At 44.3% G+C, this 27,338-nt stretch overlaps 1 protein-coding gene across 8 annotated transcripts in view; it reads left to right on the forward strand.

Annotated features, from left to right (window-relative positions):
• Positions 1-27,338, forward strand: part of STXBP5L (syntaxin binding protein 5L) — a 504,619-nt gene that overhangs the window by 446,591 nt on the left and 30,690 nt on the right. For 4 of the 8 annotated variants that reach the window (XM_082247637.1, XM_082247638.1, XM_082247639.1 and 1 more), the window contains 2 exons: positions 3,137-3,307; positions 17,690-17,797. In XM_082247637.1, coding sequence (XP_082103763.1) covers positions 3,137-3,307; positions 17,690-17,797 — 279 coding nt within the window. The remainder of the gene's footprint in view (positions 1-3,136; positions 3,308-17,689; positions 17,798-27,338) is intronic. The other 4 variants (XM_082247640.1, XM_082247642.1, XM_082247643.1 and 1 more) reach the window with 1 other exon arrangement.

Raw genomic sequence — 27,338 nt, forward strand, 5'->3', positions numbered from 1 at the left:
CCAGCCTTTTGATCTTGGCCTCCCCTATAGAGCAGTGAAGTCATGTTCCTGTGTACAAACACACCATGTGCTCTCACCTTATAAGATGGACCTTTTTATCACAGTAGGTCAGTATAGCATAAATAGCATATAGAGTGCAATCACTCCCCCCTCCCCCAACGCTTAGCCTCTCAGTAATTTCTCCAATGAACACAGAGCCTCGCATGCTGAAAAATAAGAAAACTACGTAGTGCTCTCTGTTTATTATTATATAGGATTTATATAGCGCCGACAGTTTACGCAGCGCTTTACAACTTGAGGGTAATGGATTTTGTTTCTCTCAAATTGTCATAGCGTTTTGTTAAAGAGGCAGTTTAACCACTTGTTAGACATAGGACGTGGTTTGACATCTTTATGTTTCAATGGAACTGCAGGCTCAATATTTTCAGCCGGAAATTCCCTTTTTAACCATCTCTACAGGCAGTGGAAGGGGTACCCCACACCTCTAGCCGCTGTCCATTGGACTGGAGAGACTGGAACTGCTCCAACCAGCGCCCTGAACAGAGTTGTTCCTCCATCTCTGTGAGATCAGAAACTGGAAAGCGACAAGGATTTCGTCACTTCCGGATTTACTTTGATGTTACTGGCTTGTACAAGCATCTGATGAAACCGATTTTGGTTTGATCTGATGCTTTGGAGGCCAAAGGAGAAATCTGGGGTCTCAATAGACCCCGGATCTCTCCATAAAGTGGACCTGTCAAGGCCCATGCTATCACAAGGGGTTGATCTAAAACAAACAAAAATGAATAATTGTGTATGTTCAGTGGTACATCAGACATTCATTTTTGTTCGTTTTGGATCAGTTTTATATTCGTGTGAGCAAAGACAAGGTTGGTACAGCGCGGTTATACATATAAATATTTAAATAACATCTCAATTTCAGTAACTGCAGTTAAAGTGGAGTTCCACCCTAAAATTATACTTACCTCCATCTTCTCGCTCCGGGTCACCTGAAAAACAAATGGATAATCGCAATTTTTATTTTTTTTTTTACTTACCTCGTTTAGAAGAAAATATACTTACCTTATTTCCTCTTCCTCCCCTCGGCGGTCGCGGCGATTCGTCACTTCCTGGCATGCAATGATTCCTGGGAGCTGAACGTCATAGCTCCCAGGAATCAATGCGCCTGCACCGGCCCCGACGTCAGTTCCGGTGCAGGCGCCGTCATACCTTGCAAAACAGCTTCTGGGCATGCCCAGAAGCTGTGCAGGGATGACGCTGCGGCACCGGAAGTGACGGCGGGGCCGGTGCAGTGCATTGTGGGACCGAAGAAGACGGAAGAGGACACAGAAGAGGATCGCGCTGGCTTCAAGCTGCCCACACCTGAGATGGCAGCGCTGGAGAATACATTTTTAAGGTAAGTATTTCTTCTAAAAGGTAAGTGCAACCCGGGACAGATCAGAGGCTAGCCATTGTGGAATGCACTAGCCCTGACTGTCCCGGGGGTATTTTTATTAAAAAAAATGTTCACTGGGTGGAACTCCGTACACAAAATATTGCTTTATTTTCATTTGGCGCAGATCCTGTTTTTTTTTTTTAATACCTTTATCACAAGGAATGTTGTTCATCCCTTGGGAAAGCAATAAAATTGAAAAAAAAAAAAAGGTTAAATGTTTGAAATGTAAATTTAAATAAAATAAATAAGTACATAAAAAAATGTTTTTAAAGCACCCCTGTGCTCTTGGAGGTAAACGTAGGTCCAGCACACATATGTAAACGGTGATCGCACCACACTTAAGGCATCACCGCAAATGTCAGGACGAGAGCAAAAATTCTAGTACCAGACCTCAGGTGTAACTCTAATCTGGTAATCTTCAAAGGCTTTTAAAGCCTTGCCTATGGATAAGGTAATGAACCATAGTTTGTTGCCATTCCATTGGCCTGCACAAAGCGTGACGTGTTTGGTATCTTTTTACTCGGAGTGACATTGTCCTTTATATTTTACAAAAAAAAAATGTGTATTATATTGTGTTTGTGCACACTTAAATTAATTAAGTGTCTTTTTTCCTAAAAAATTACAAATTTGCATTCGAAAAACTGCTGCGCAAATACTGTGTGACATAAGAAATTGCAATGCCCACTATTTTATTAAAAAATATGTAATGTCTAGGGGTTCTATGTAATTTTCTAGTGTAAAATTATGATTTTTACATTTAAAGCCCCTCCTGGGGTGCTTCCTTAGTAGCCTTTTGGTAGTTAGTATGGACTCCTAAAAAAGCAGAGTTGAATGTGGTTTAGCTCACAATAGAGGCCACCGATCTTTCAGGAATACACCATCCACTGGTGTTGCAGGATCAGGGATGATCAGGGCCAGGACAAGAGGTGGGCGGGAGGGGGCGCAATGGTTTACTGTAGGGATGGGGGCACCTTCCTTCTGTTACAAGGCTGACAGGAGTAGTGACAGCAACATCACTACTCCTGTCAGCCCAGTGCTGGGAGCGGTGAGGAGAGAAGGAAATCGGTGCTGGCTGTGTTCGCTCTCCTCCTCCTCCTTCCTGACAGGGGAACACCCCTATATTCAGAAGATGGCAGTGTTAATCACAGACATACAGGAGCTCTGCACTGCCAGGAGGGGAGAGAGAGCACCACTTAAAGCCAGGCGCAGAAGTGTCCAGGAGAGAGCCCGAAGTGGAGGAGAGAGCCAGGAGGAGGTAGGGCTGTGCTCTTTCTCTCCTTCCAGCTTCTCCCTCCTGTCAGTGTAGTGCTTCTGTAGCCTGCAAACAAACTTCCCAGCTTCTGCCTGCAGGTGCCCTGAAAGCTCGGGACTGTTTCTTCTGTTATCTTACACCCCCCTCCCCCCTGGCCACCTCCTTCTCGCACTAAGGACGCAGTTTGGTATCTTTGCCCTGGGCACTGAATGACCTTGTTCCGGCAATGGGGGTAATGTTAATAACATGGATATACAGTAAAACCTGGACAATACTTCTGACTTGCTACAAGTACAGGATTGCGTGGAGGGCACCGGCTTTGCCATTATTTCTTGATGAGTGTTAGGGTACATTTCCATTTTAATTGCTCCTAATTGTCATATGTTTGAGGTATCGGGGTTGCCTTTACTCCTTTTAGCTCCCTTGTGACTTGCATCTCTGTTTTCCAGATCACGTAAACGGCCACTGTACGAGTCCAACATCGCAGACCTGCTCTTCGGGTAAACGTATCTCCAGTGCTGATGCATCGAAGTCCAACAGGAGGGGTCCTGGAAGACCACCTTTCCGGAAAGCCCAGTCTGCAGCCTGCATGGAGATAACGCTCCCCGTTACCAATGAAGGTAAGGTCATGTGTGATGGTGACGCTCTGTACAGAGGTGACCCGTGGAACTCACAACATCTGATATCTCTTGTGGATGGCACGGATCACACCTGTATATACAAGCACCTTTTATGTAGTAGCCAGAAAAGCCATTCATAACAATGGATCCTATGCCTAGGTATTCTTACCCACAATGGTATCACTGTGTTTTAAAGGACAACTGTATCTTTGGTACAAGGTGAAGGCAGGCTCTCATACTTCAGAGTGCAGCCTCTCTGGCCCAATACTTACCTCTGCCCCATTCCAGCGATCATCAATATGTAGCTGTACTCAATACCACACATCATTGCTTTTGCAAGTGTTTCCACTGAGTCCTCTTTATCCAGCACATGCTCGTGTCAGGGCTGACTTCTGCTACTTACGGGCAGCTCTTTTCTTTCAGTGCTCAGCTGTCAGTTAATTATCTGCCACAATAAATCACCTGGTTACCATTAACCTGCCTCTGTAGTCCAGCCTACAGCCAGCCCCTTTTGGCTTTTTAAGCAGCTTAGCTCATTGTTTCCCTGCCCTTGCGTGGTCAACATCTCCAGTGTGCTTCTGCTGTGTTCCTGCGTGTGACTTGGCCTGGCTGACTTCTCTTCCATGACCTGTTCCTGATTTTGCTCCTCACTTCACTGACTCCTGGATTCCTGAATCCATAAGTAAGCCCCCCCCCAATAGGATTGAATTGGGCCATGGTACATATCTGTAGGATGAGGAGGATTTGGTGGGGATGCTTTTGGAGGAAAAGCTGCATGGTTTTGGTCACCTAGTGAAGGTTTTTCAAACAGAGCAGAGGTAAGTATCAGACTGGGGGGGTCAGGTCTTAAAAGACAACTTCTATCAAAGGTACAGTTGTCCTTTAAAGTAGGAAGCATGATTATATGTCACCAAAATATCACCCTGTGTATGGATACCTGTACGTGGCATGACCCTGTGTCACGTATCACTTCCTGTTCGGATAGCTGTAAATGGCATGACCTCGTGTCACACTGATAGCACTTTGTGTTTTCGGATACATGTAGATGGCATGATCCCGTTAACCTGTAGTAGCACTTTGTGTTTGGATACATATAGATGGCATGACCCTGTCCTGTAGTATTAGCACTTTATGTTTAGATACATAGAATATAGATAGTCTAACCTCTGTTAGCTGTGGGTTCTCTCTGTGTTGTCCATAGGTTGTGGTGTAGTTTGCAGATGTAGTTCTTGCATTTAGGGGACAGATTCTGAACCTGGGTGTTTAATGATAACAGAAGCCAAATGTCATACTGCCAGCTGCTATAAAAACCACAGAGTATATGGCACAATCACAGGTGTGCACAAACACAATATCCCTATAAAGTCCTATAGCAAGGTGCTCAATGAACAAAAACAGACCATGCTAATAAAAAAAGTCCATAATAAAAGTTTTAGCACAAAAAGCAGCTGCACCAGGAGACTGGAGGCAGCTAAATGTGTACTCACATCAATCCACAAGAAGGAAAGCTTGTAATGTAACAGCAGCAGCATCAATGTGTGGATCTCCCTCTCAGTGAGTAGCAGTAGCAGAACCTCATTGGTGGATGAGCCAAAGGTTTGACAAAGGAGCTGATTGGTGCTCCGAAATGCGTTACCTAGGCAACAGATTGTCCTGGGTGTGACGTCACTTCCTCTTCCGCGCTCCACAGTGGTTCCAGAAGTCCTTTCTACCATAGCTGACGAGTGGCACCCTAGCTCATCCACCAATGTGGTTCTGCTACTGCTGCTAACATCCCGGATCACTGAGAGGACGATTCACACATTGATGCTGCTGCTGTTACATTACAGTTACATTCCTTCCTGCGGATTGATGTGAGTGCACATTTAGCTGCCTATTAAAAGTTGTTTTTAATACTGCACTTAGCGGCGCCCTGAATATCTCCTGTTCAGTATAGTATTGGTCTACCTGTGATCTTTGGTAATAGCTGCCAAAATGTCATGAAAGTCACTACAGGTTCCTGTGCTGTTGCAGTGTTAAAGGCTAAGTTTTTTCTAAATTCCAGCTCCCCTATGTACCAATACACCACTAATGTACCTCTGTTGCAGAAAAATAAAAGCTTTCTTTGACTTTTAGAACAAGACCTTACCTTAGCCCCTGGTGTGTTCCATAGAAAAGTTCATGACTTGCCGGTTTATAGATTTGGGACGTGAAAACTAGTAATTCACAGGAAGCAGTTCACCAGCTCACCTCATTAGCACACACACATCCTGCACCCATCAACTATGTTTGCACGGCAAAATATACAATCTGATTGAAACAATCTTTGTACAATAATCGTTAGATTTATCAAAACTATGGAATAGGAGGACCCACCTATCTATAAATTCACTCTGTATCCAATCAGGCATTGTACTACAACAGGGTTGTCCAACCTGCGGCCCATGGCCCACATGCCGTCCGCGCTGCCTGGAGGGACGCTTAGGATGCCGTGCTCTGGCAGCCAACATTGATAAGCCAGGCAAATGCACATCTGGAGGGATGCTGGGGGTGTCATGCAAACATAGTTAATGGGTGCAAGGTGTATGTGTGCTGAAGAGGTCATCTAGCGAACTGCTTCCTGTGTCTTTCTGGTTTTCATGTCCCAAATCTAATCTAAAATGAACTTTTCTATGGAACACACATGTGGCTAAGGTAAGCCTCTTACCTAAAAGAAAGCTTTTTTTTTTTCTGTAACTGAGATACAGGCCAATCCTGTTTAATTTATTCATAAATGATCTAGAGGAGGGGATATCTAGTACAATCTCAGTATTTGCGGATGATACTAAACTAAGCATGCCAATATCTTCTATGCAGGATGTGGAAACCTTACAAGCGGACCTGAACAAAATAATGGGGTGGGCAACTACATGGCAGATGAGGTTTAATGTTGAAAAATGTAAAGTAATGCACTTGGGGGCCAGAAACCAGAAAGCAAGCTACTCACTAGGGGGGGGAACCTCTGGGTGAGTCTAGGATGGAAAAGGACCTGGGGGGTACTGGTAGGCAACAGGCTTGGCAGTGGCATGCAATGCCAAGCCGCTGCAAGCAAAGCCAACAGAATACTGGGATGTATAAAAAGGGGATTCACTCTAAAAATAAAGAGATTATTCTCCCACTCTACAAGACTCTGGTCCGGCCACATCTGGAGTATGCTGTCCAGTTCTGGGCACCGGTCCTCAGGAAGGATGTGCTGGAACTGGAGAGAGTCCAGAGAAGGGCAACAAAAATAATTAGGGGAATGGAGGGCATCGGCTATGAGGAAAGACTACAAGCACTGAACCTATTCTCTCTGGAGAAAAGACGATTGAGGGGGGATATGATATCAATGTACAAATACTGTACTGGCGACCCTAGCATAAGGAACAAACTATTCAGAGAAAGGGAATACAATAAGACACGTGGCCACTCACTAAAACTAGAGGAAAGGCGGTTTAACCTTAAAATACGTAGGGGGTTCTTCAATGTAAGAGCGGTAAGGATGTGGAATTCTCTTCCGCAAACAGTCGTATCAGCAGGGAGCATCGATAGTTTCAAAAAACTATTAGATGGGCACCTTAAAGACCTCAACATACAGGGATATACAATGTACAACATACAGGGGTATAAAATGTACAACATACAGGGGTATACAATGTACAACATACAGGGGTATACAATGTACAACATACAGGGATATACAATGTACAACATACAGGAGTATACAATGTACAACATACAGGGGTATACAATGTACGGTTAACAGCAAACACACACACACATCATAGGTTGAACTGGATGGACTGATGTCTTTTTTTCAACCTCACTAACTATGTAAGATACATTAATGGTATACTGGTACATAGAGGAGCTGGAATTTGGGAAAAAAAAAGTAAACTTAGTCGGTAAGGTCTACTAAGCAGACCTAATAGCATCTTATTTTGGGTTCTGTAGACCCTCTATGTTTCCATAGACAGCAACCAATAAGCAGGACAGATGCTAGAGCGGAGCAAGTCCTCAGACAGGTGGTCACAGCAACACCAGATAAGCTCACTCAGACACAAACAGGTTCCAGCTACGTAGTAGTAGTGGCTGACAATAGCAGGGATATTGACTGGTGTTTTCTGGCAGGGAAGCGGCCCTCCTGTCAGAACACAATAGCGCAGCGGGGAGATCGCTCTTCTAACATGGGATAGTTAGTACAGCCTCCTCCTCCTCCCGAGCTCCTCAGTTTTTTTTTTTTTTTTTTTGTTCAGCCTTTGGGTTGAACAAAAAAAAAGCTGATTGTGTGTACCAGGCTTTTCTATAAAGCCTGCGATACAAGATCGAAATTTGGCTCAGCAGGGACCAGTCGAATTTTGATCCATGAATGGGCAGGCTGGTTGTACACAAGTCGATCTATTGATTGACTCTTGTACAACCAGCCTGTAAGGTTTTTCCTAAATGATCAGTTCCGCAGTCTAAAGCCAGAAACACCGATCATTGTATTCTGACTGCGAGGAAGGCTCCCCACTGTCAAAATACAATACCAAAGCGGGAATGATTCCCCCCATTCCCATCGAATGTATAGATATGGGATTTGGTTCATTTTCATTCGTTGAACCTGCTGGTTGAACAAAAAAATTTATCATGTGTGACCAGCCTAAGGGGGACCTGAGGCTACTATGACAGTGATGTGGGAATACCAGCAATAACATCATCACTATGTGTCATATATTCTATATACAAAGGATTATAAATCCCCTTTAGATAAGAGCTGGGCCAAGGGCTAGGCAGACGAGGAAGTTACCTTGGGACAGAAGGAGAGAGTGCAAAAACTTCAGGACATGCAACCTGTGCTGCTGAAGTAGTTCATGATCATTGGGGGGGGAGGGGGGTGTCACTTTGGCCTTTTCACCTTGGGTTCTAAATTACCTTATCCCTGCACTTCTCCAGGTTCTGAACTGTCTGTAGTTCCTATAACTTGTCTCCCGCAATCTCTTGTGGAACTACAAAACCCAGCATATTGCTGGCAGGATAGGTTGGAATTAGTATTTCCACAACAGTTGGGAAACCTTTAAGTGTGTCCAAACCTACCAACAAAAATGTAATATATTGCAGCTTATCAGTCCCTAGCTGTGGTGACTGCTGGTTTCAGGCTAGGTACATTTTCTGCAAGTACAGAATAATAATAATACCTGTCGATCCTGTTAGAAATGCAGTGTCTTTGTCACTTCCTGTGAGCTGAACTAGCATTTCAAAGAACATTATCCGCATCAGGGGTGTAACTACAGGGGTTGCAATTGCAACCGGGCCCCATACTGCAGGGGGCCTGTGCGGCTCCCATGTACACCTGGATTGGAGGGGCGGTGCGGGGATCATGTAGAGAAATCACTGTCCTCCTTTTTCCTCCTGTAGCTGCTGGAGGAAAATGGAGGAGATTGGTCCCTCTGTATGCTGCCCCCGCCACTCCTCCTATTCAGTTCACTTGTGTTCTGCTGTCTCTGGGCCCCTGTGTGCTCCCCTGTCCCCCCCCCCCTCCCCCACTGTGCTGCCTCACCACTGTGCTCTCTCCCCTCTCCTGCCAGATGCTGCAGGGAATGTGTCACAATAGAAAACCAGGAAGGGGTCAGTAAATATGTAATTTACGAGCTCCTTCCTTTTCTGAATGGACAGAGTCATAGTCAGTGACATTGTAAAAAAATAAAATAAAATGATAAAAAATAATACAATTAAAATACCAAAAATTAAAAACTACTGACACCAGTGGGTGAACTTCCAGGATCGCAAAGGTCACACTTGCAACCGGGCCCTGGCATTCCACCACCGTGGGGAGGCCCCAAGATGGCAGGAAGGGGGCCCACTGCAGAACTTGTGAAAGGGTCCCACTGCGGGACCGTAATAAAGGGCCCCGCAGCGAGAGTAAAGGGCCCCAGGATCAGTGGGAAGAGCCCCAGGCTTGAAGGGAAGGGGTCCAGGGGGCCCTTCATGGTTTCTTGCACCGGGGCCCTGAAGGTTCTTGTTATGCCTCTGATCAGCATTCTCAGCTTTCTGTGTTACCGGCAGGATCACCAGATGGAAATAAACGTTAAAAAAGAAAACTTTTAGTCACCACATCTAAGGTCAGGTAAACTGCCATATATTACATTTTGTTTTTGGTTTCAGATACACATTCATTAATCTTACATCTGTTCTAGAGTATCCTGCCATAAGTCACGTCTTTGTTCGGCAGGTCTCTACTAGTAGTAGCATGTAGCCGTAGTTGTGTCCTGTTTGGTAGTGTTTCTGTCTATTAAATAATTCCTTCTGTGTCTCTTCTGTTAGTTCATATGTAGTATTGCAGCCCTGTTGCTTGTCAGTGTTTTTGTCTGGTTATGATCTGGTCCGGCAGTGATTCTTTATGTAGAGAAGAGATTAAATGCTTTAAATGTTTTATTATCACTGATACAGTATTTAGGTGTCAGTAGGTGGTGGAATTATTGTATAGTCTGTTCTTTGATCCCAGGGTGATGGTTGCATGTTAGATACTAAAAAAAAAAAAAAAACTACATTACATCAAAGCCAGCCCATAATTCTAAACTATTAATTTATAATTGGATAGATTATTATTATTGCAATCACATTTCAAGTAAAAGAGAATATAACCGCCTTACATAAGGTGTCCTCATCAGAGTACTCCCTTACATCAGGTATCTCATTAGGAGTGCCCCCTTACATCAGATGTCCCCATCAGAGTTCCCCCCATATATCAGTTGTCCCCATTAGAGTATCCCTTACATTAGGTGTCCCCATCAGAGTACCCCCTTACATAAGGTATCCCCATCAGAGTACTCCCATAAATCAGTTGCCCCAACAGAGTTCCCCCTTACATCAGGTGTCTCCATTAGAGTGCCCCCATACATCAGGTGTCCCCAACAGGGTACCTCCCTACATAGGGCCAAAACGCAATATTCCGTATGCACACATTCTTGGAAATGGCTGTAATAATGCTGGAAGCTGTAATGACCACTGGCTGGAAACCACAGACAATCTGAGTGGAGAAAGAGGAGCGGTCCAAAGCTTTATTCACATGGTCACACGGTACACATACGGCAATGTCTTGAAGCCACGCAGGGCCCCTTCATCAGGCAAGTGACATAACTTGCTGATTATATTGCTGATGACATTTCTCCCTCCTTACATAAGGTGTCCCCATCACAGTACTTATATCAAGTGTCCCCATCAGAGTACCCCCTTACATCAGGTGTCCCTATGACAGTGCCCCTTACATGAAGTGTTTATATCAGGGTACCCCCTTACATAAGTCACCATTAGAGTAACTCCATAATATGGGAACCCCAATCAGAATACCCGCATGTATCAGTTGCCCCCATCAGAGTACTCCTTACACAAGGTGTCCCCATCAGAGTGCCCCCATACATCAGGTGTCCCCATACTTGAAATTTCCCTATCAGTGAGCCCCCATATATCAGATTCCCCCACCAGACTGCCCCCATACATCAGATTACCCCACAAGAGTTCCCACATGCATCAGATTCCCCCATCAGAGTTCCCACATGCATCAGATTCCCCCATCAGAGTTCCCACATGCATCAGATTCCCCCATCAGAGTTCCCCCATGCATCAGATTCCCCCATCAGAGTGCCCCCATGCATCAGATTCCCCCATAAGAGTGCCCCCATACATCATATTCCCCCATCAGAGTGCCCCCATACATCAGATTCCCCCACCGGACTGCCCCCATACATCAGATTTCCCCATCAGAGTTCCCACATGCATCAGATTCCCCCATCAGAGTGCCCCCATGCATCAGATTCCCCCATCAGAGTGCCCCCATGCATCAGATTCCCCCATCAGAGTGCCCCCATACATCAGATTCCCCCACCGGACTGCCCCCATACATCAGATTCCCCCATCAGAGTTCCCACATGCATCAGATTCCCCCATCAGAGTGCCCCCATGCATCAGATTCTCCCATCAGAGTTCCTCCATGCATCAGATTCCCCCATCAGAGTGCCCCCATGCATCAGATTCCCCCATCAGAGTGCCCACATACATCAGATTCCCCCATCAGAGTGCCCACATGCTTCAGATTCCCCCATCAGAGTGTCCCCATGTATCAGATTCCCCCATCAGAGTGCCCCCATACATCAAATTCCCCCATCAGAGTGCCCCCATACATCAAATTCCCCCATCAGAGTGCCCACATACATCAGATTCCCCCATCAGAGTGCCCCCAAATTCTGCAAATTCTTGACCGAATGTATTGGTATTCGCACTCGCCAATAAAAAAAAATGTTGTGGGGGCATCCCTACTTAAAACTGCAGTCACCAGGACAAAAAGTCCTGGAGCCCCAGATAGCAGTAAAAGCCACAAAGGTGTTCTAACCCTTCTCTACTCAAAACGAAAATGAAAACTTGCCAGCATCTACCACGCACTAAAACTAGCTGACTTACCCTTTCCTGTGTCAGTTTGTTTTTTTGGAGTTGAAGAATGATGTGGAAACCCTGATTCCAAAATGAATAAATGTAACCCTTAGCATGTCAGGACAGTAGTCCTATAACCATCACTGTGCTGTCCTGGTGCCCCTTGACAGTTGGCAATGCACAATGCAGACCATTGCTTATCCGGCCACTGGTGACTGACTATGTGGGTTTGTGTATTCTCATTCACCATCTGAGAAGCAGATGTCCATTTACAGCTGACACAGACCTCACAGGCCAGGACTAATCAGATTAAACAGATTTACAGGCATCATCCGGAGATCCGTGCACTGACACCCGGAATCTGCCAAACACAACTTCCTAATCTCATTAATAGTAGACTGCGGTGTTCAGGCACGCAGAGTGACGGCAGATACAGATCCTATTGTGTACTGTTTTCACCTAAATGCACAGAACATTAACCGGATGGCTACAATACAGGATGATTTATAAATGAATTATTCCCAATGACCTTTCCATGTTAGGGCTGCAGCAAAGCGAGACAGTGCTAAGCTGGCCATAGACATTAGTGACAGTCTACCGATAACAGGTTTTTTTTTTTTAGCCAGATTAGGTGGTGTCTGTAGATGAACCAGACACCTGCTGCCTGCCACTCTTGGGGAGAACGATTGATTGAACAGGTTAGGAAAACACAGTTCAGATTATTCTTGTTCTCTGTTGTGACAAGGAACACTGGCAAAAACACACAGGAGGGCGCAAATGCTTAGTGGTCTCCAAACTGCATTCCGGGGGCTAGATGTGGCCCTTTGCCTGCTTTTGTCTGGCCCTTGGGGCACTATTTCATCCACTGATACCAACAACGAACCATAATTCCCTACACTGACACCAATGATGGGACACAATTCCTCCCACTGACACTAATGATGGGGCACAATTCCTCCCCCTGACACCAATGATGGGGCACAATTCCTCCCAATGACACCAACAATTAGGCCCAATGACACCAACGATGGGGCAGGATTCCTTCTAATGACACCAGCAATTGGGTCCAATGACATCATTGATGGGGCACAATTCCTCCCACTGACACCAATGATGGGGCACAATTCCTCCCAATGACACCAACAATTAGGCCCAATGACACCAACAATGGGGCAGGATTCCTTCTAATGACACCAGCAATTGGGTCCAATGATACCAATGATGGGGTACCATTCCTCCTATTGATACCAATGATGGGACACTATTCCTCCCCCTAATACCAATGATGGGGCACTATTCCTCCCACTGACGCCCAATGATGACGCACTATTCCTCCCACTGACACCAACAATTAGGCCCAATGACACCAACAATGGGGCAGGATTCTTTCTAATGACACCAGCAATTGGGTCCAATGATACCAATGATGGGGTACCATTCCTCCTACTGATACCAATGATGGGGCACTATTCCTCCCACTAATACCAATGATGGGGCACTATTCCTCCCACTGATACCAATGATGGGGCACTATTCCTCCCACTAATACCAATGATGACGCACTATTCCTCCCACTGACGCCCAACCATGGGGCACGGTTTCAACCAATAACTCTAACAGTGGGGCCCAATGACACCAATGATGTGGCACAATTCCTCCCACTGACACCAATGATGGGGCACAATTCCTCCCAATGACACCAACAATTAAGCCCAATGACACCAACAATGGGGCAGGATTCCTTCTAATGACACCAGCAATTGGGTCCAATGATACCAATGATGGGGTACCATTCCTCCTTCTGATACCAATGATGGGGCACTATTCCTCCCACTAATACCAATGATGGGGCACTATTCCTCCCACTGACGCCCAATGATGACGCACTATTCCTCCCACTGACGCCAAACCATGTGATACAATTTCAACCAGTGAACCTACCATGGGTCATTGTTTCTTCCCACTGATACCAACCATGTGGCACAATTTCTCCCAATGACACCAACGATTGGGCACAATTCCTCCTAATGACACCAAGGTTGGGGTACACTTTCTTCCCACTGACACCAACAATGGGGCATTTGTGTTTTCCCACTGATATGAGCAACTTTTCTACTCCCAGTGGCCACAGTCTGCCTTCTAAAGTTTGAAGGACAGTAAACTGGCCCTTTGTTTAAAAGGTTTGGAGACCCCTGGCCAAGTGCATTACCACGATAAATGTTTATTGACTCCAAAAGACAATTTCATACTCACAAACATTGGAAAGTATCAGGCGTATCAAATAGCAACTCCAGCCGTAAGGCAATGACATCTGATCATGTATCACACAGTTAGAAGGCTGGCACATTTCCAGGGACGTGCCCCCTTCTTCAGAGCTAATCCAGCCAAGTACAGCGCCACATCTTGGATTGGACAGTTTAGAAAACACATTTCTGATTGTGCTTTTTCTCCGTTGTGATAAGGAGCACTGGCAACTCTCGGTCTCCAATCTCCCAATTCAGAGACACGTGTAAGAAAGAATGCAGAGAGTTTAGGCCAAGGGTGCTGGAATTGTGCCAGTGTGTCCCATTGCCTCCTTTGTCCATGGGCGCCCTAATACCCATCCATCAGTATGGCCAGATTCTATTGCACATGGGCACCCTCCCAATCTATTAGAAACTCAAGTCAGCGGGGGTTCACCTGTGTCCCCCCAACAGATAACTGCAATTTTCATCCCTCATCCACATATTCCTCCCATTTAACCCACAGAACACCCCAAAACTACGGATTGCAATAAAACTAAGTAAAAATGACACATATGCTGCAGTCTTACATTAGCACTAACAGCAGTTTATTGTAAGTCCCCCCTTTAACTTGGTTTTATCACCTGTTGATTCTGCCAGTAGATCCACTGATTTTCCATTTAGCTAAAGAGTGACAATACATGTCCACCTAGGGCATTGTCACCCTGTAGACAATGCAGTCTTAGATGGACATGTCGTTTTGGATGGGCTTAAGGTGAACCTGTCCCCTATAGCAGTCCTTTTTACACCCAAATTCTTTATCCTTAGAAGGACATAGACCCCCCCCCCCCCTACCCACAAATCACACAACATGTATCAACAGTTGGTGCAGTGTATTAGGTTCACACTGCAGTTTAGGAGTGGTTAGCTAAAACTTGTTCCCAGTGATGAGCAGAGTGGTAGCACATGTAAAATCCCTGTGCAGCACCTTTTACATGTCTCCCGACACACAGCTTCACCCATTAAGCAGGAAGTACCCCTACCCCTGGATATCACATACAAAAAATACATTAAATGTTTATAGTAATGGAAGAGAGATGGGGGCAGCCAGTGTAGGTAAGGAGGAATAGAATAGTTATAATGGGAAGTGTAGAGTTAGGAAGTCAGATGGAGAAGAAGAATGGAAGAGTTCCGTTGGGTATATGGAAATGAATAGAACAGTCAGGTGGTGAAGTGGAAAGGATAGGAAGAAGTTTTTTTGGGTAGGAGGAAAGGAATGAAGCAGTCAGGTGGAGAAGATTGGAAAAGTTCTTATGGGTATGGGGAGATGGTTGGAGCAGTCAGGTGGAGAAGTAGAATGGAAGAGTTCCTTTGAGTACATGGAAATGGATGGGACAGTCAGGTGGAGAAGTGGAAAGAATAGGAAGGAGTTTTTTTGAGTAGTAGAAAGGGAATAGAGCAGTCAGGTGGAGAAGATTGGAAAAGTTCATGGGTATGGGGAGATGGTTTGGAGCAGTCAGGGGGAGAAGAATAGGAGAGCTCCTTTGGGTATGGGGAGATGGTTGGAGCAGTCAGGTGGAGAAGAATGGAAGAGCTCCTTTGGGTATGGGGAGATGGTTGGAGCAGTCAGGTGGAGAAGAATGGAAGAGCTCCTTTGGGTATGGGGAGATGGTTGGAGCAGTCAGGTGGAGAAGAATTGTTATAGGAATGGGGAGATGGTTGGAGCAGTCAGGTGGAAAATAATGGAACATTTCTTACGGGTATGGGGAGAAGGTTGGAGCGATCAGCTGGAAAAGGGGAATGGAAGAGTTCCTTTGGATATATGGAAATGGATGGAACAATCAGGTGGAGAAGTGGAAAGGATAGGAAGAAGTTTTTTTGGGTAGGAGGAAAGAAATGAAGCAGTCAGGTGGAGAAGATTGGAAAAGTTCTTATGGGTATGGGGAGATGGTTGGAGCAGTCAGGTGGAGAAGAATGGAAGAGCTCTTATGAATACATGGAGATGGTTGGAGCAGTCAGGTGGAAAAGAATAGAAATTCCTTATGGGTATGGGGAGATCTTTGGAGCCGTCAGGTGGAGAAGTAGAATCGAAGAGTTCCTTTGAGTACATGGAAATGGATGGGACAGTCAGGTTGAAAAGTGGAAAGAATAGGAATATGTTTTTTTTTGAGTAGGAGAAAGGGAATAGAGCAGTCAGGTGGAGAAGATTGGAAAAATTCTTATGGGTATGGGGAGATGGTTGTAGCAGTCAGGTGGAGAAGAATGGGAGAGCTCCTTTGGGTATGGGGAGATGGTTGGAGCAGTCAGGTGGAGAAGAATTGTTATAACAAAGGAGAGATGGTTGGAGAAGTCAGGTGGAAAAGAATGGAAGATTCCTTATGGGTATGGGGAGATCGTTGGAGCCGTCAGGTGGAGAAGTAGAATGGAAGAGCTCCTTTGAGTACATGGAAATGGATGGGACAGTCAGGTTGAAAAGTGGAAAGAATAGGAAGATGTTTTTTTTGAGTAGGAGAAAGGGAATAGAGCAGTCAGGTGGAAAAGTATGGAACATTTATTATGGGTATGGGGAGAAGGTTGGAGTGATCAGCTTGAGAAGGGGAATGGAAGAGTTCCTTTGGATATATGGAAATGGATGGAACAATCAGGTGGAGAAGTGGAAAGGATAAGAAGGAGTTTTTTTGGGTAGGAGAAAAGGAATGAAGCAGTCAGGTGGAGAAGATTGGAAATGTTCTTATGGGTATGGGGAGATGGTTGGAGCAGTCAGGTCAAGGAGAATGGGAGAGCTCCTTTGGGTATGGGGAGATGGTTGGAGCAGTCAGGTGGAGAAGAATTGTTACGGATCTGGGGAGATGGTTGGAGCAGTCAAGTGGAAAAGAATGGAACATTTCTTATGGATATGGGGAGAAGGTTGGAGCCTTTAGGTGGAGAAGGGGAATGGAAGATTTCCTTTGGGTATATGGAAATGGGTGGAACAGTCAGGTGTAGAAGTGGAAAGGATAGGAAGGAGTATTTTGGGTAGGAGAAAAGGAATGGAGCAGTCAGGTGGAGAAGAATGGAAGAGTTCTTATGGGTATATAGTGATGGACGGAACAGTCAAGTGGAGAAGAGGAATGGATGTCTTCCTATGGATTGGAGATGAGGAATTGCGCAATCAAGTGGAGAAGAGGAGTTCTTATGGGTAGGGTAGAGGCTTGAAGCAGTCAGGATTGAGCAATGAGGTAAAGACGTCTTCATCTGACTCCCCATAGAAAATCTTCTATTTGTTTTATCCACCTTACTGCTCCATCTCTCTCCCCATCTTTAAAAACTCTTCCATTCTTCATCTCCATCTCTTAGTGGAATGGAAGTTCTTATGTGTAGGAGGAGAGGAATGGAACAGTCACGATAAGAAGAGAAATGATAGAATTCTTATGGGTAGAAGGAGAGATATGAAGTTGTCAGAAGGGGCATAGAAGAGTTCTCTTGGGTAGGAGTAAAGTGATAGAACAGTCAGATGGAGAATGATTTTTATGGGTAGGAGGGAAAGGGCAATTATAACGAAATTTGTTTTATAGAGGTTCTGTTAGAGGTAGGACAATAATTATAGGAGGAAAACATGGCAATATCACCAGTGCAGAGGGCCTTTTTTTCTATATTTGATGATTTGTATTTTAGAGGTAGCAATGTAGCAGGTAATAGTGAATTTTGTTTTTAATCTGTGTGCCAATAATTGTTGCTTCAATTGTTGCTGTCCTTTTGCTGTACATGGCTCTTATAGCAGTAGGTTACATATCCAGGCGGGCAATGCTTCATCAATTACATGGAGTCAGTGTATTCTCAAATGACGAGTACCACTATTCTTCATCTAACTTATGGCCAGAGAAAGGTAAGACCACAAGTAGTAGTATGTCCCTTGCTCCGTGCTAGTAATGTGTGTTTTCTTTCCTTCCAGCACGTAGTACAAAGTAGTTGTGTCTAGAAGATGTAGTATTTAGTCTTTTCCCTGTAGACCTCCTTGACTTGCTCTGTTGTATTGTCATTTTTTATATTGGCCTCGCCTAACATGACGTTATTTCTTCTTCCCAGAGATAACCTTAGCAATGTGAAAATGCAAAGTCTTCTATATTATTGAGGATGCCTTGATGACAACTGGTTAAGAAAGACAAAAGGGTTTTTTAATGAGTTATTCGGGTTTTGGTAAAGAAGACTAAAGCCATACATGGTTCGAATTTTGAACAATTTTTTTTCCAGCAAATCTTAATTATTAATTTTCATTTGAAATTCGCACCATTAGTGGGCCGCAGCAATGGCCGATTTTCGTGCAGCCATCGAATTTCAGTGATCGGGCATGTTGGAAATTTTTGAAAAAAACAAACTAATTTCTTATTAATGATGGGAGAATCGTGGGAGAAATATATTCCAAAAAGAAATGCCCATGAGCTGTGACCTGGAAAGAAAAGAAGATTCCTGGCCACAAAATATATTTTCTGTAGCAACATGAGATGAAATTGAAGGCTTGGTTGATCGAGTTTCATAATCGATGGTGACACCATCGGATTAGAAATGCACTAACTTTCTGATTTTCAATCGAGAAATCATTTAGAATTCGACCCATGTATGGCCTGAATAATAATCGCTATTTATTAAAGGCAGAATTCATTCACAATAACACTATATGGCAAAACCATTTTGGACACCTGACCATTACACCTACAGTGTCCTGAAAAAGTATTCATACCCCTAGAAATTTTCCACATTTTGTCATGTTACAACCAAAAACATAAATATATTTTATTGGGATTTTATATGATAGGCCAACCCAAAGTGGCACATAATTGTCAAGTGGAAGGAAAATGATAAATGGTTTTAAATTTTTTTTACAAATAAATATGTGAAAAGTGTGGCTGCATTTGTATTCTGCCCCCCCGGAGTCAATACTTTGTAAATCCGCCTTTCCCTGCAATTACAGCTGAAAGCCTTTTTAGGGATGTCTCTACCAGCTTGGCACATCTAGAGAGTGAAATTGTTGCCCATTCTTCTTTACAAAATATCTCAAGCTCTGTCAGATTGGATGCAGAGCATCTGTGAACAGCAATTTTCAAATATTACCACAAATTCTCAATTGGATTTAGGTCTCGACTTTGACTGGACCATTCTAACACATGAATATGCTTTGATCTAAACCATTCCATTGTAGCTCTGGCTGGATGTTTCGGGTCATTGTCCTGCTGGAAGGTGAACCTCAGCCCCAGTCTCAAGTCTTTTGCAGACTAACAGGTTTTCTTCTAAGATTGTCCTGTATTTGGCTCCATATATTTTCCCATCAACTCTGACCAACTTCCCTGTCCCTGCTGAAGAAAAGCATCCCCACAACATGATGCTGCAACCACCATGTTTCACGGTAGGGATGGTGTGTTCAGGGTGATGTGTAGTGTTAGTTTTCCGCCACACATAGTGTTTTGCTTTTAGGCCAGAAAGTTCAATTTTGGTCTCATCTGACCAGAGCACCTTCTTCAACGTTTGCTGTGTCCCTCACATGGCTTCTCACAAACTGCAAACAGGACTTCTTATGGCTTTCTTTTGCAAATGGAACTTCCTATGGCTTTCTTTCACCAATGGCTTTCTTCTTGCCACTCTTCCATAAAGGGCAGATTTGTGGAGATCACAACTAATAGTTGTCCTGTGGGCAGATTCTCCCACCTGAGCTGTGGATCTCTGCAGCTCCTTCAGAGTTTCCATGGGCCTTTTGGCTGCTTCTCTGATGAATGCTCTCCTTGCCCGGCCGGTCAGTTTAGGTGGATGGACATGTCTTGGTAGGTTTGCAGTTATGCCATACTCTTTCTATTTTCGGATGATGATGCGAACAGTGCTCCGTGAGATGTTCACAGCTTGGGATATTTTTTTTATGACCTAACCCTGCTTTAAACTTCTCCACAACTTTATCCCTGACCTGTCTGGTGTGTTCATGATGCTGTTTGTTTACTAAGGTTCTCTAAAGCCCCGTACACACGCGTCGAAAATTGGCAGGGAATTTTCGTCCGACGTCCGATCTGCCGATTTTCTGCTTGTTAGTATGATGCTTCCGACGACCAACTCCGACTTTTCGGACGAAAAAAATCTGGTGTGCAGACTATAAAATTTTTGTTGGCCGTCAACATAACGGCCGATTTTCGTGCAGTCAGTACAGATTTCAACAGGGAAAAATCTGATGAGCAAGTCTGGGCATGCTCAGTGAAGAAAGAACACAAAGAAAGTAAACCAACACATGACATCACTTCTGAAGTAGAATTTTTTGGGCGAGAAAATTCGTGTGCAGTCTAGGCACATTCCAACCAACAAAACACAACTCTGGACAAAAGACGGACGATCGGTCGGCCGATAATCGTTGCGTGTGTACGGGGCTTAACAAATCTCTGAGGGCTTAACAAAACAGTTGTATTCATACTGACATTAAAGTACACACGGGTGGACTCTATTTACTATTTAGGTGACTTCTAAAGGCAATTGGTTCCACTAGATTTTAGTTAGGGGTATCAGAGTAGGAAGGAGGATGAATAAAAATGCACGCCACACTTTTCACTGATTTATTTGTAAAACATTTTGAAAACCATTTATCATTTTCTTTCCGCTTTGTGTCGGTCTATCACATAAAATATCAATAAAATACATTTATGTTTTTGGGTGTAAAATGACAAAATGTGGAAAATTTCAAGGGGTATTAATACTTTTTCAAGGCACTGTATATAACCTTGCTGGACATCCTATTTCAAAATCATGGCCATTAATATGAAGTTGCCCACTAATCTTTTGTATTTTTAACAGCCTCCACTCTTCTGGAAAGTCTGTGGACATTTCTGTCCATTCAGCCAAAAGAGCAGTTGTCAGGTCAGGTATTGATGTTGGATAAGAAGACCTTGCTCGCATTTGGCGTTCCAATTTATCCCAAAGGTGCAAAAGTGTTTAAATGGGTTGAAGCCAAGGTTTTGTGCAAACCTCTTGAGTTCCTTCCCAGCAAACTGGTCAAGCCTTGTCATTATAAAGCAATGTGCACAGGGGTACAATCAGGCTGTAAAAGAAAAGGGCCTTTACCAAAATGTTGCCACAAAACTGGCTGAATAATAAGTGTTGTGGTCAGGTTTCCACAAACATTTGGTCATAGATGTTGGTCTGAGCGGCGCTTAACCATTCATAGGCAGCTTTGTATTCCATCAATGAATACAAAGCTTCCTCTTATTGGCTGAGTCCCAGAGTATGACATCATTAGCCCGCCTCTCTGACGCTATTTTGTTCCAGGTGTGAGACAAGGATATTAGGTGGAAGATGAATGGAGTAGTTAACCAATGTTCAGTAACTTTTCTTTGGCATAAGCCTTGGTATTTGTTCAAGAAGCCAAGCCCATTGGATTTTTTGTACTGCCATTTACAAGCAAACTTTAGACAAAGCAAATAAAGTACAATACCTACATTTAAGGAATCCTTTAGGAATCATATACATTATAGTGATGAAAATGACAGGTGCAAGTGGGAATGTTGTTACAGACAGAGCAACATGAGCAGATTTTGCCAGGGTAAATGGAGGGTAGTTGGCTGAGACACCTCCTGACTTTTTATATCACTTGGGGACACCAGCAGTGACAACTCCTTGCTGTAGCGTCTGATGGTTTTCCTGCCCATCTTAAAGTTGTGGTTTCTTCTGCTAACCAGGGAGGTATTGCTATTTCTGTTGCTTTCTTCATAAGATCAAATAAATAGAAAATCCAGAAGACCTGTGTACTGAAGGGTGGTGTTGAGCTGTCCAGTGGAGTCCCTAAGGCCTCATTTTCACTAGCTCCCTTTATAGATACAGTACAATAAGTGAGAAACTTTATTAGCGGCAGGATCCCCAGTGGAAAATAAAAGAAATAAAACTTTAATGACATGTTCACAAAATATTTGCTCTCTAGAGAGCAATCCGCATTGTGATCACACTTCAGATAGCATTTGACAGGTGGTGAGGAGGTGTTGTATTGTGTCCTCACCACCTGTTATAACACCCTAAATGCTGAACTACTGCACTGCAATTGTATGCATCAAGCGCGGTTGCAGGACAGTTGCAGCAAAGCCCCATTCACTTGAGTGGATCGCATTCCGCAGGCGGGAGTGCCCACCGAGCACAACAGGAAGTATTTCTCCTGCCAGCAAAGCATCACAGTTGTGATATGTGTGCACAAGCCTTAGGATAATCAACTGTTAATTGTATTTAAAGCTGATCTCCCATCTTTAGTTTAAGTTTAAGTTGGTAGTTCGGGCCAAGCTACCCCAAGCAAACTATTTCCCTCACTAATGTGTGCGGTCGCTGGGTGTGCTGTATAAACTGTATGTAGCTGAGGCCACACACGGTATATACAGCACTGTGTTGGTGCGAGACGAGACCTTTCTCTCTCACACCTAGAACAAAATAGTATGGGTCTGAGCTGCTCTTAGCCATTCATAGGCAGATTTGTATTCTATCAATGATTCCAGATTGTACATCATCAGCCCGCCTCTCTGACGCTATTTTGTTCCAGGTGGGAAACCGGAAGCTAGACTTCAACAAAATGGCAGCTGTCTGCACACAGACACTGACTCGCTGTTGCATGAATGCGAATAAAATGAGTATGGCCTCGACGATTAAGCCCTTAAAAGGGTGAAATGCATCTGAGAAGTTGAAGCCATCTTTTACATTAATTCAACAGGTAGTCTGTGTGCAGATAGCTGCCATTTTTTATGGCTTTTTAACACCTGCTAAAAGCAGAACTAAACCTATGAAAAAAACAATTGTGAACAGTCATGCTCTTTATTGTAGAAGAGGCATGCATTTTTTTTTCTGCAATAAAATATACGGTCCTACTTGTATACAGTCTTCTTTAGAATGTACACTGAGCAGGTCCTTGTACATTCTCGGCACGTTGTCTTGGTACCAGGATGAATGAACTGTGCATGCGCAGAAATTATGTCATCCTGCGCTGGCCAGAGAAGACGGCTGGAGTCCTGGTGCCTGAAAGAAAATGCTGGCCTTGTAGACTTTGGATTGTTGAAGGGCATGCAAGTATTTGCAGAGTTTAAGCTCCGAGATTTAAGAACAGGGGAAAGGAAAGGTTTATACATTTTGAATGTTAAAAGGAGTAAAGTCAGAAGGTTTTTTTTTTATCTTAATGCATTTCGGTGCATTAAGATAAAAAACTTTCTGGGTGTAGCAGCCTCCCCAGCACCCCCTAACACAGTGGTTCTCAACTCCAGTCCTCGGGACCCACTAACAGGCCAGGTTTGCAAGATAACTAAATTACATCACAGGTGATCTAATTTGCTGCTCAGTGATTGCAGTATTCTAGTCTGCATCTCCCCAAGGTAATACTTAAAATCTGGCCAATCTAGTGGGTCCCAAGGACCGGAGTTGAGAACCACTGCCCTAACACTTTACCTGAGCTCCATCTCTATCCAGCAATGTCCATGAGTCCCTCGGCTGTCCGGGACTCTCTCTCCTGATTGGCTGAGACACAGCCGCGGCGCTATTGAGTCCTGCAGCTGTCAGTCAACGTCAGTTAGCCAATCAGGTTTAGAGAGGGGGTGGGGCTGAATGGACACACGGAGCTGCAGCTTGGCTCAGGTGCCCCCATAGCAAGCTGCTTGCTGTGGGGGCACTCGACAGGAGGGAGGGGCCAGGAGCAGCCAAGAGGGACCGGAGAAGAGAAGGATCCAGGCTGCTCTGTGCAAAACCAACTGCACAGAGGAGAAAAGTATACTATAACATGTTTGTTATTTATTTATGTTTTTTTTTAAACGAGACTTTACAATCACTTTAAAGCCCAACTGAACTCTCAGTCAACTAAATACGAGGGCTGTTCAAAAAGTTATATATAAGTGCGGAAACTTTTGAGGACCCCTTGTACATACCAGGTGCATCAAAGCAAAAGGTGAGCAAAGTCTAATAGCCCTCTGCCAGCATGCTGCAAAGAATGACCGTGGCTCTCTGCAAAGGTCCAATACACCTACTACAACTACTACAGAGTCAAAAGCTCCCGAATAAGCTGGGGACATGAGCTTTGCCATTAAGGGAGCAGTAGCTCTGACTCAGCATAGAGGAGGGTGCCAGACCTCTGCAGAGAGGCCACTGCAGCATGCTGGCGGGGGACAATCTTTTCCACCCCATCTGTGGCAAAGAAAATGAACTGTATTGCACGCCTTTTGTTTTGTTGTACCTGGCATGTATTTAGCTGATTTAAAATGAAAGTCTAATGTAAAAACCTAAGACATTCAGCTTGTCAGTAATATTTTGGAGGAAATTAATATTTACTAGAAGAACATGATGGTGTCATCACCGAAGCTGCATCTCAGAATTAATAGCCGACTTATGTCATTAAAATGTGTATACAGTGCTCAGTGCTTAAAATGTAAAATGTGTATACAGTGCTCAGTGCTTAAAATGTAAAATGTGTATACAGTGCTCAGCATAAATGAGTGCACCCCTTTTAAAAAAATTGGATTTTAATTAATATCTCAATGAACAGTTTCCAAAATGTTGAACATTTGTTTAGCTCATTTACATGAAAGGTTAATAATATAACTGAGATTACGAAATCTTCAGTTTTACTCAAATTAGTTGATGCAAAAATGAATACACCCCACAACAAAAACTCCTACATCTAGTATTTTGTTTGGCCTCCATGATTTGTAAGGACAGCACAAAGTCTTCTAGGCATGGAATTAACATGTTGGCGACTTATTTCAACTTCTATCTTTTCACATTTTTGAAGAACGACCTCTTTTAGAGACTGGATGCTGGATGGAGAGTGATGTTCATCTCTTCAGAATTCCCCATAGTTGTTTGATTTGGTTCATATCAGGAGACATACTTCGTCACTGAATCACTTTCACCCGGTTCTTCTTCAGAAATGCAACAGTGGCCTTAGATGTGTGTTTTGGATCATTGTCATGTTGGAAAAATGCATAACGACCAAGAGCACCGAGTGATGGTAGCATCTTCTCTTTCAATATAGAGCAGTACATCTGTGAATTAATGATACCGTCAATGAACTGCAGCTCCCCGACACCAGCAGCAACAGAAGGACACTGCTACCACCATGCTTGACTATAGGCACCATGCATTTTTCTTTGTACTCCTCCCCTATGTGACGCCATACAATTTTGAAGCCATCAGTTCCAAAAATATTTATCTTGGTCTCATCCTTCTAGAGTACATAGTTCCAGTAGTTTTCTTTTTCAGCATGGGCCCTGGCATATTCTAGTCAAGCTTTTTTGTGCATGGGCTTCAGGAGAAGCTTCATTTGTGGACGACACCCATGCATGCAATGCCTCTGCAGTGACCGCCATGTTATGTCATGGAAACAATCACCCCAGTTTGGCTTTCTACTTCTTTAGCTAACTGCAGTGAACTTACATGGTGCTTTTCTTTAACTCTTCTTATCAGAAGACGCTCCTGTCGAGATGTTAAAGCGGAGTTCCAGCCATCTCACTCACCTCTCCAACGGTCCAGCGATGCGGCCGCCCGAAGCCTCGATCCTCTCCCTCGGCGCCGGCATCACTGCTGTGGGCACCCGGCTGTGACAGTTTGCGGCTTCACAGCCGGGTACCCACTGCGCATGCGCAAGTCGCGCTGCGCGTTTTGATTGGCCGGCAATCTTCTGGGACCTCTGACATGTCCCAGAAGATTGCAGGGAAGGAGGGGGAGAGGAGAACTTCCGTTCAGGGCGCCGCGGCGCTCCGAGCGGAAGTGGGAGCGGGTACCTGTCAAAACTAGGTACCCGCTCCCCCCCCAAAAAAATTACATGCCAAATGTGGCATGTCAGGGGGTAATAATACCTAAAGCGGAAGTTCCATTTTTGGGTGGAACTCCGCTTTAACTGCTGTGGATGGCCTGGATGTCTCAGTAAAATAGTTTCAGTTCCATCTTTGTTCAATTTTTTTTTTAATCAAGTAACAGTTTTTATTGAGATGTCACTTTCAGTTACAAGCAGCCAGTACAGTTAAAGTATTACAGATACCACCAATCAGTACATAGCAGATAAAAATAACGTGTAACAAAGTAAATATGCCAGAGTTACCCACCCACCACATATATTCCCCCATCAATGTTACCCACAACCCCAATCATAAACAGAAAAATGAGAGAAGCTGACTGCTTTACCAGAGTGCGCATGCCCTCAACAGTTGGAAGGCTCAGAGGAGCAATCTCTCTAGCTCTATTAAATCTGTTGGAGCCAGACCAGGAGTAGCCAACCAGCTGCCCCACACTTTTTCAAATTTAGATGGGCCGCTTCTGTGCCGGTATATACGTTTTTCAAAGCTTAACATTTTGCCCATCTGGCCAAGCCACATTTTAGATGTAGGAGGGTCAGGTGAGGTCCAGTGTAAAAGTATAAGTCTACGGGTCTGAAATAATGCCCTACCTACCGCCACCCTCAAAAAACGTATCCTGAATAACAGTATCAAGTATGCCCAACACACAGTGTTTAGGTTCCTTTGGACGGATGCCTGTAGTGCTGTATTAATCCTTGCATCTACTGTACTCCAATAGCATTCAGCACTTTGGACATCTCCACAGCAGATTAATCAGGTCTCCTACATCCCTTTCACACCTGCTGGTTATACCGTTTGGGTGTAGACCCATAGAGTGGAGCCTAAGCAGGGTACGGTGAACCCTAAAGAGTATATAAAGCTGAGATACTCGTGAAATATTCAATTTACTTAACCGGACAGTTTCTAGGGCCTCTTCCCATTGCTCCCCTGGTATCTCACCAACATCCTTTTCCCATTTATCGCAAGTCAAACTAGGAAATTTCTCCAAATACACTCCCAGTAGGGTGGTATAACAGAGATAAAACCTTTACTGGAGCTAGATTGTTGCATAAGAGAAAATACTAGGTTGGGCGAGAGCTCTAGTTTCTCTATTGACCTCTGGGCAAATATAGCGTGTGTCAGCTGCGTATAATAAAATAACATTTGTGGGAATACCAAATCTAGTCTGTAATTGTGCAAATGATAACACCCGTGATCTTTGTTCAATTTTTGTATCACTTTTGCTACAGTATTCTGACTGATAAGTAAAGCTTTGCTGATTTTCTTGTAGCCTTCACCTGTCTGCTGGACACCTGTTTAAAGAATAATTAGACCAGGGGAGAACTGGGGCAGGGGGGCAATTTGCCCCTGGACCGCTCTGATGTCCAGTAAAAAGGCTGCACCACTTCTGCCACAGACATGCCTAAAGGATTCCTGGTGAAGAGAAGTAAAAAGTCCCCACCGCTGACCTACTGAGTGCGGGATAAAGACAAGGACAGAGCGCAGGCCTCCCTCCCCAGCATGGATGGTGTAAACTGTGTCTGAGCAGAGGCCAGTTCCATGCCCCACTTGAGACTCTCCTCCCCTGGCCAGCCCCAACCGAGCTGTCCCAGC

The sequence above is a fragment of the Pelophylax lessonae genome (assembly GCF_965119305.1).
Source record: "Pelophylax lessonae genome assembly, chromosome: 2".
Lineage (NCBI taxonomy): Eukaryota > Metazoa > Chordata > Amphibia > Anura > Ranidae > Pelophylax > Pelophylax lessonae.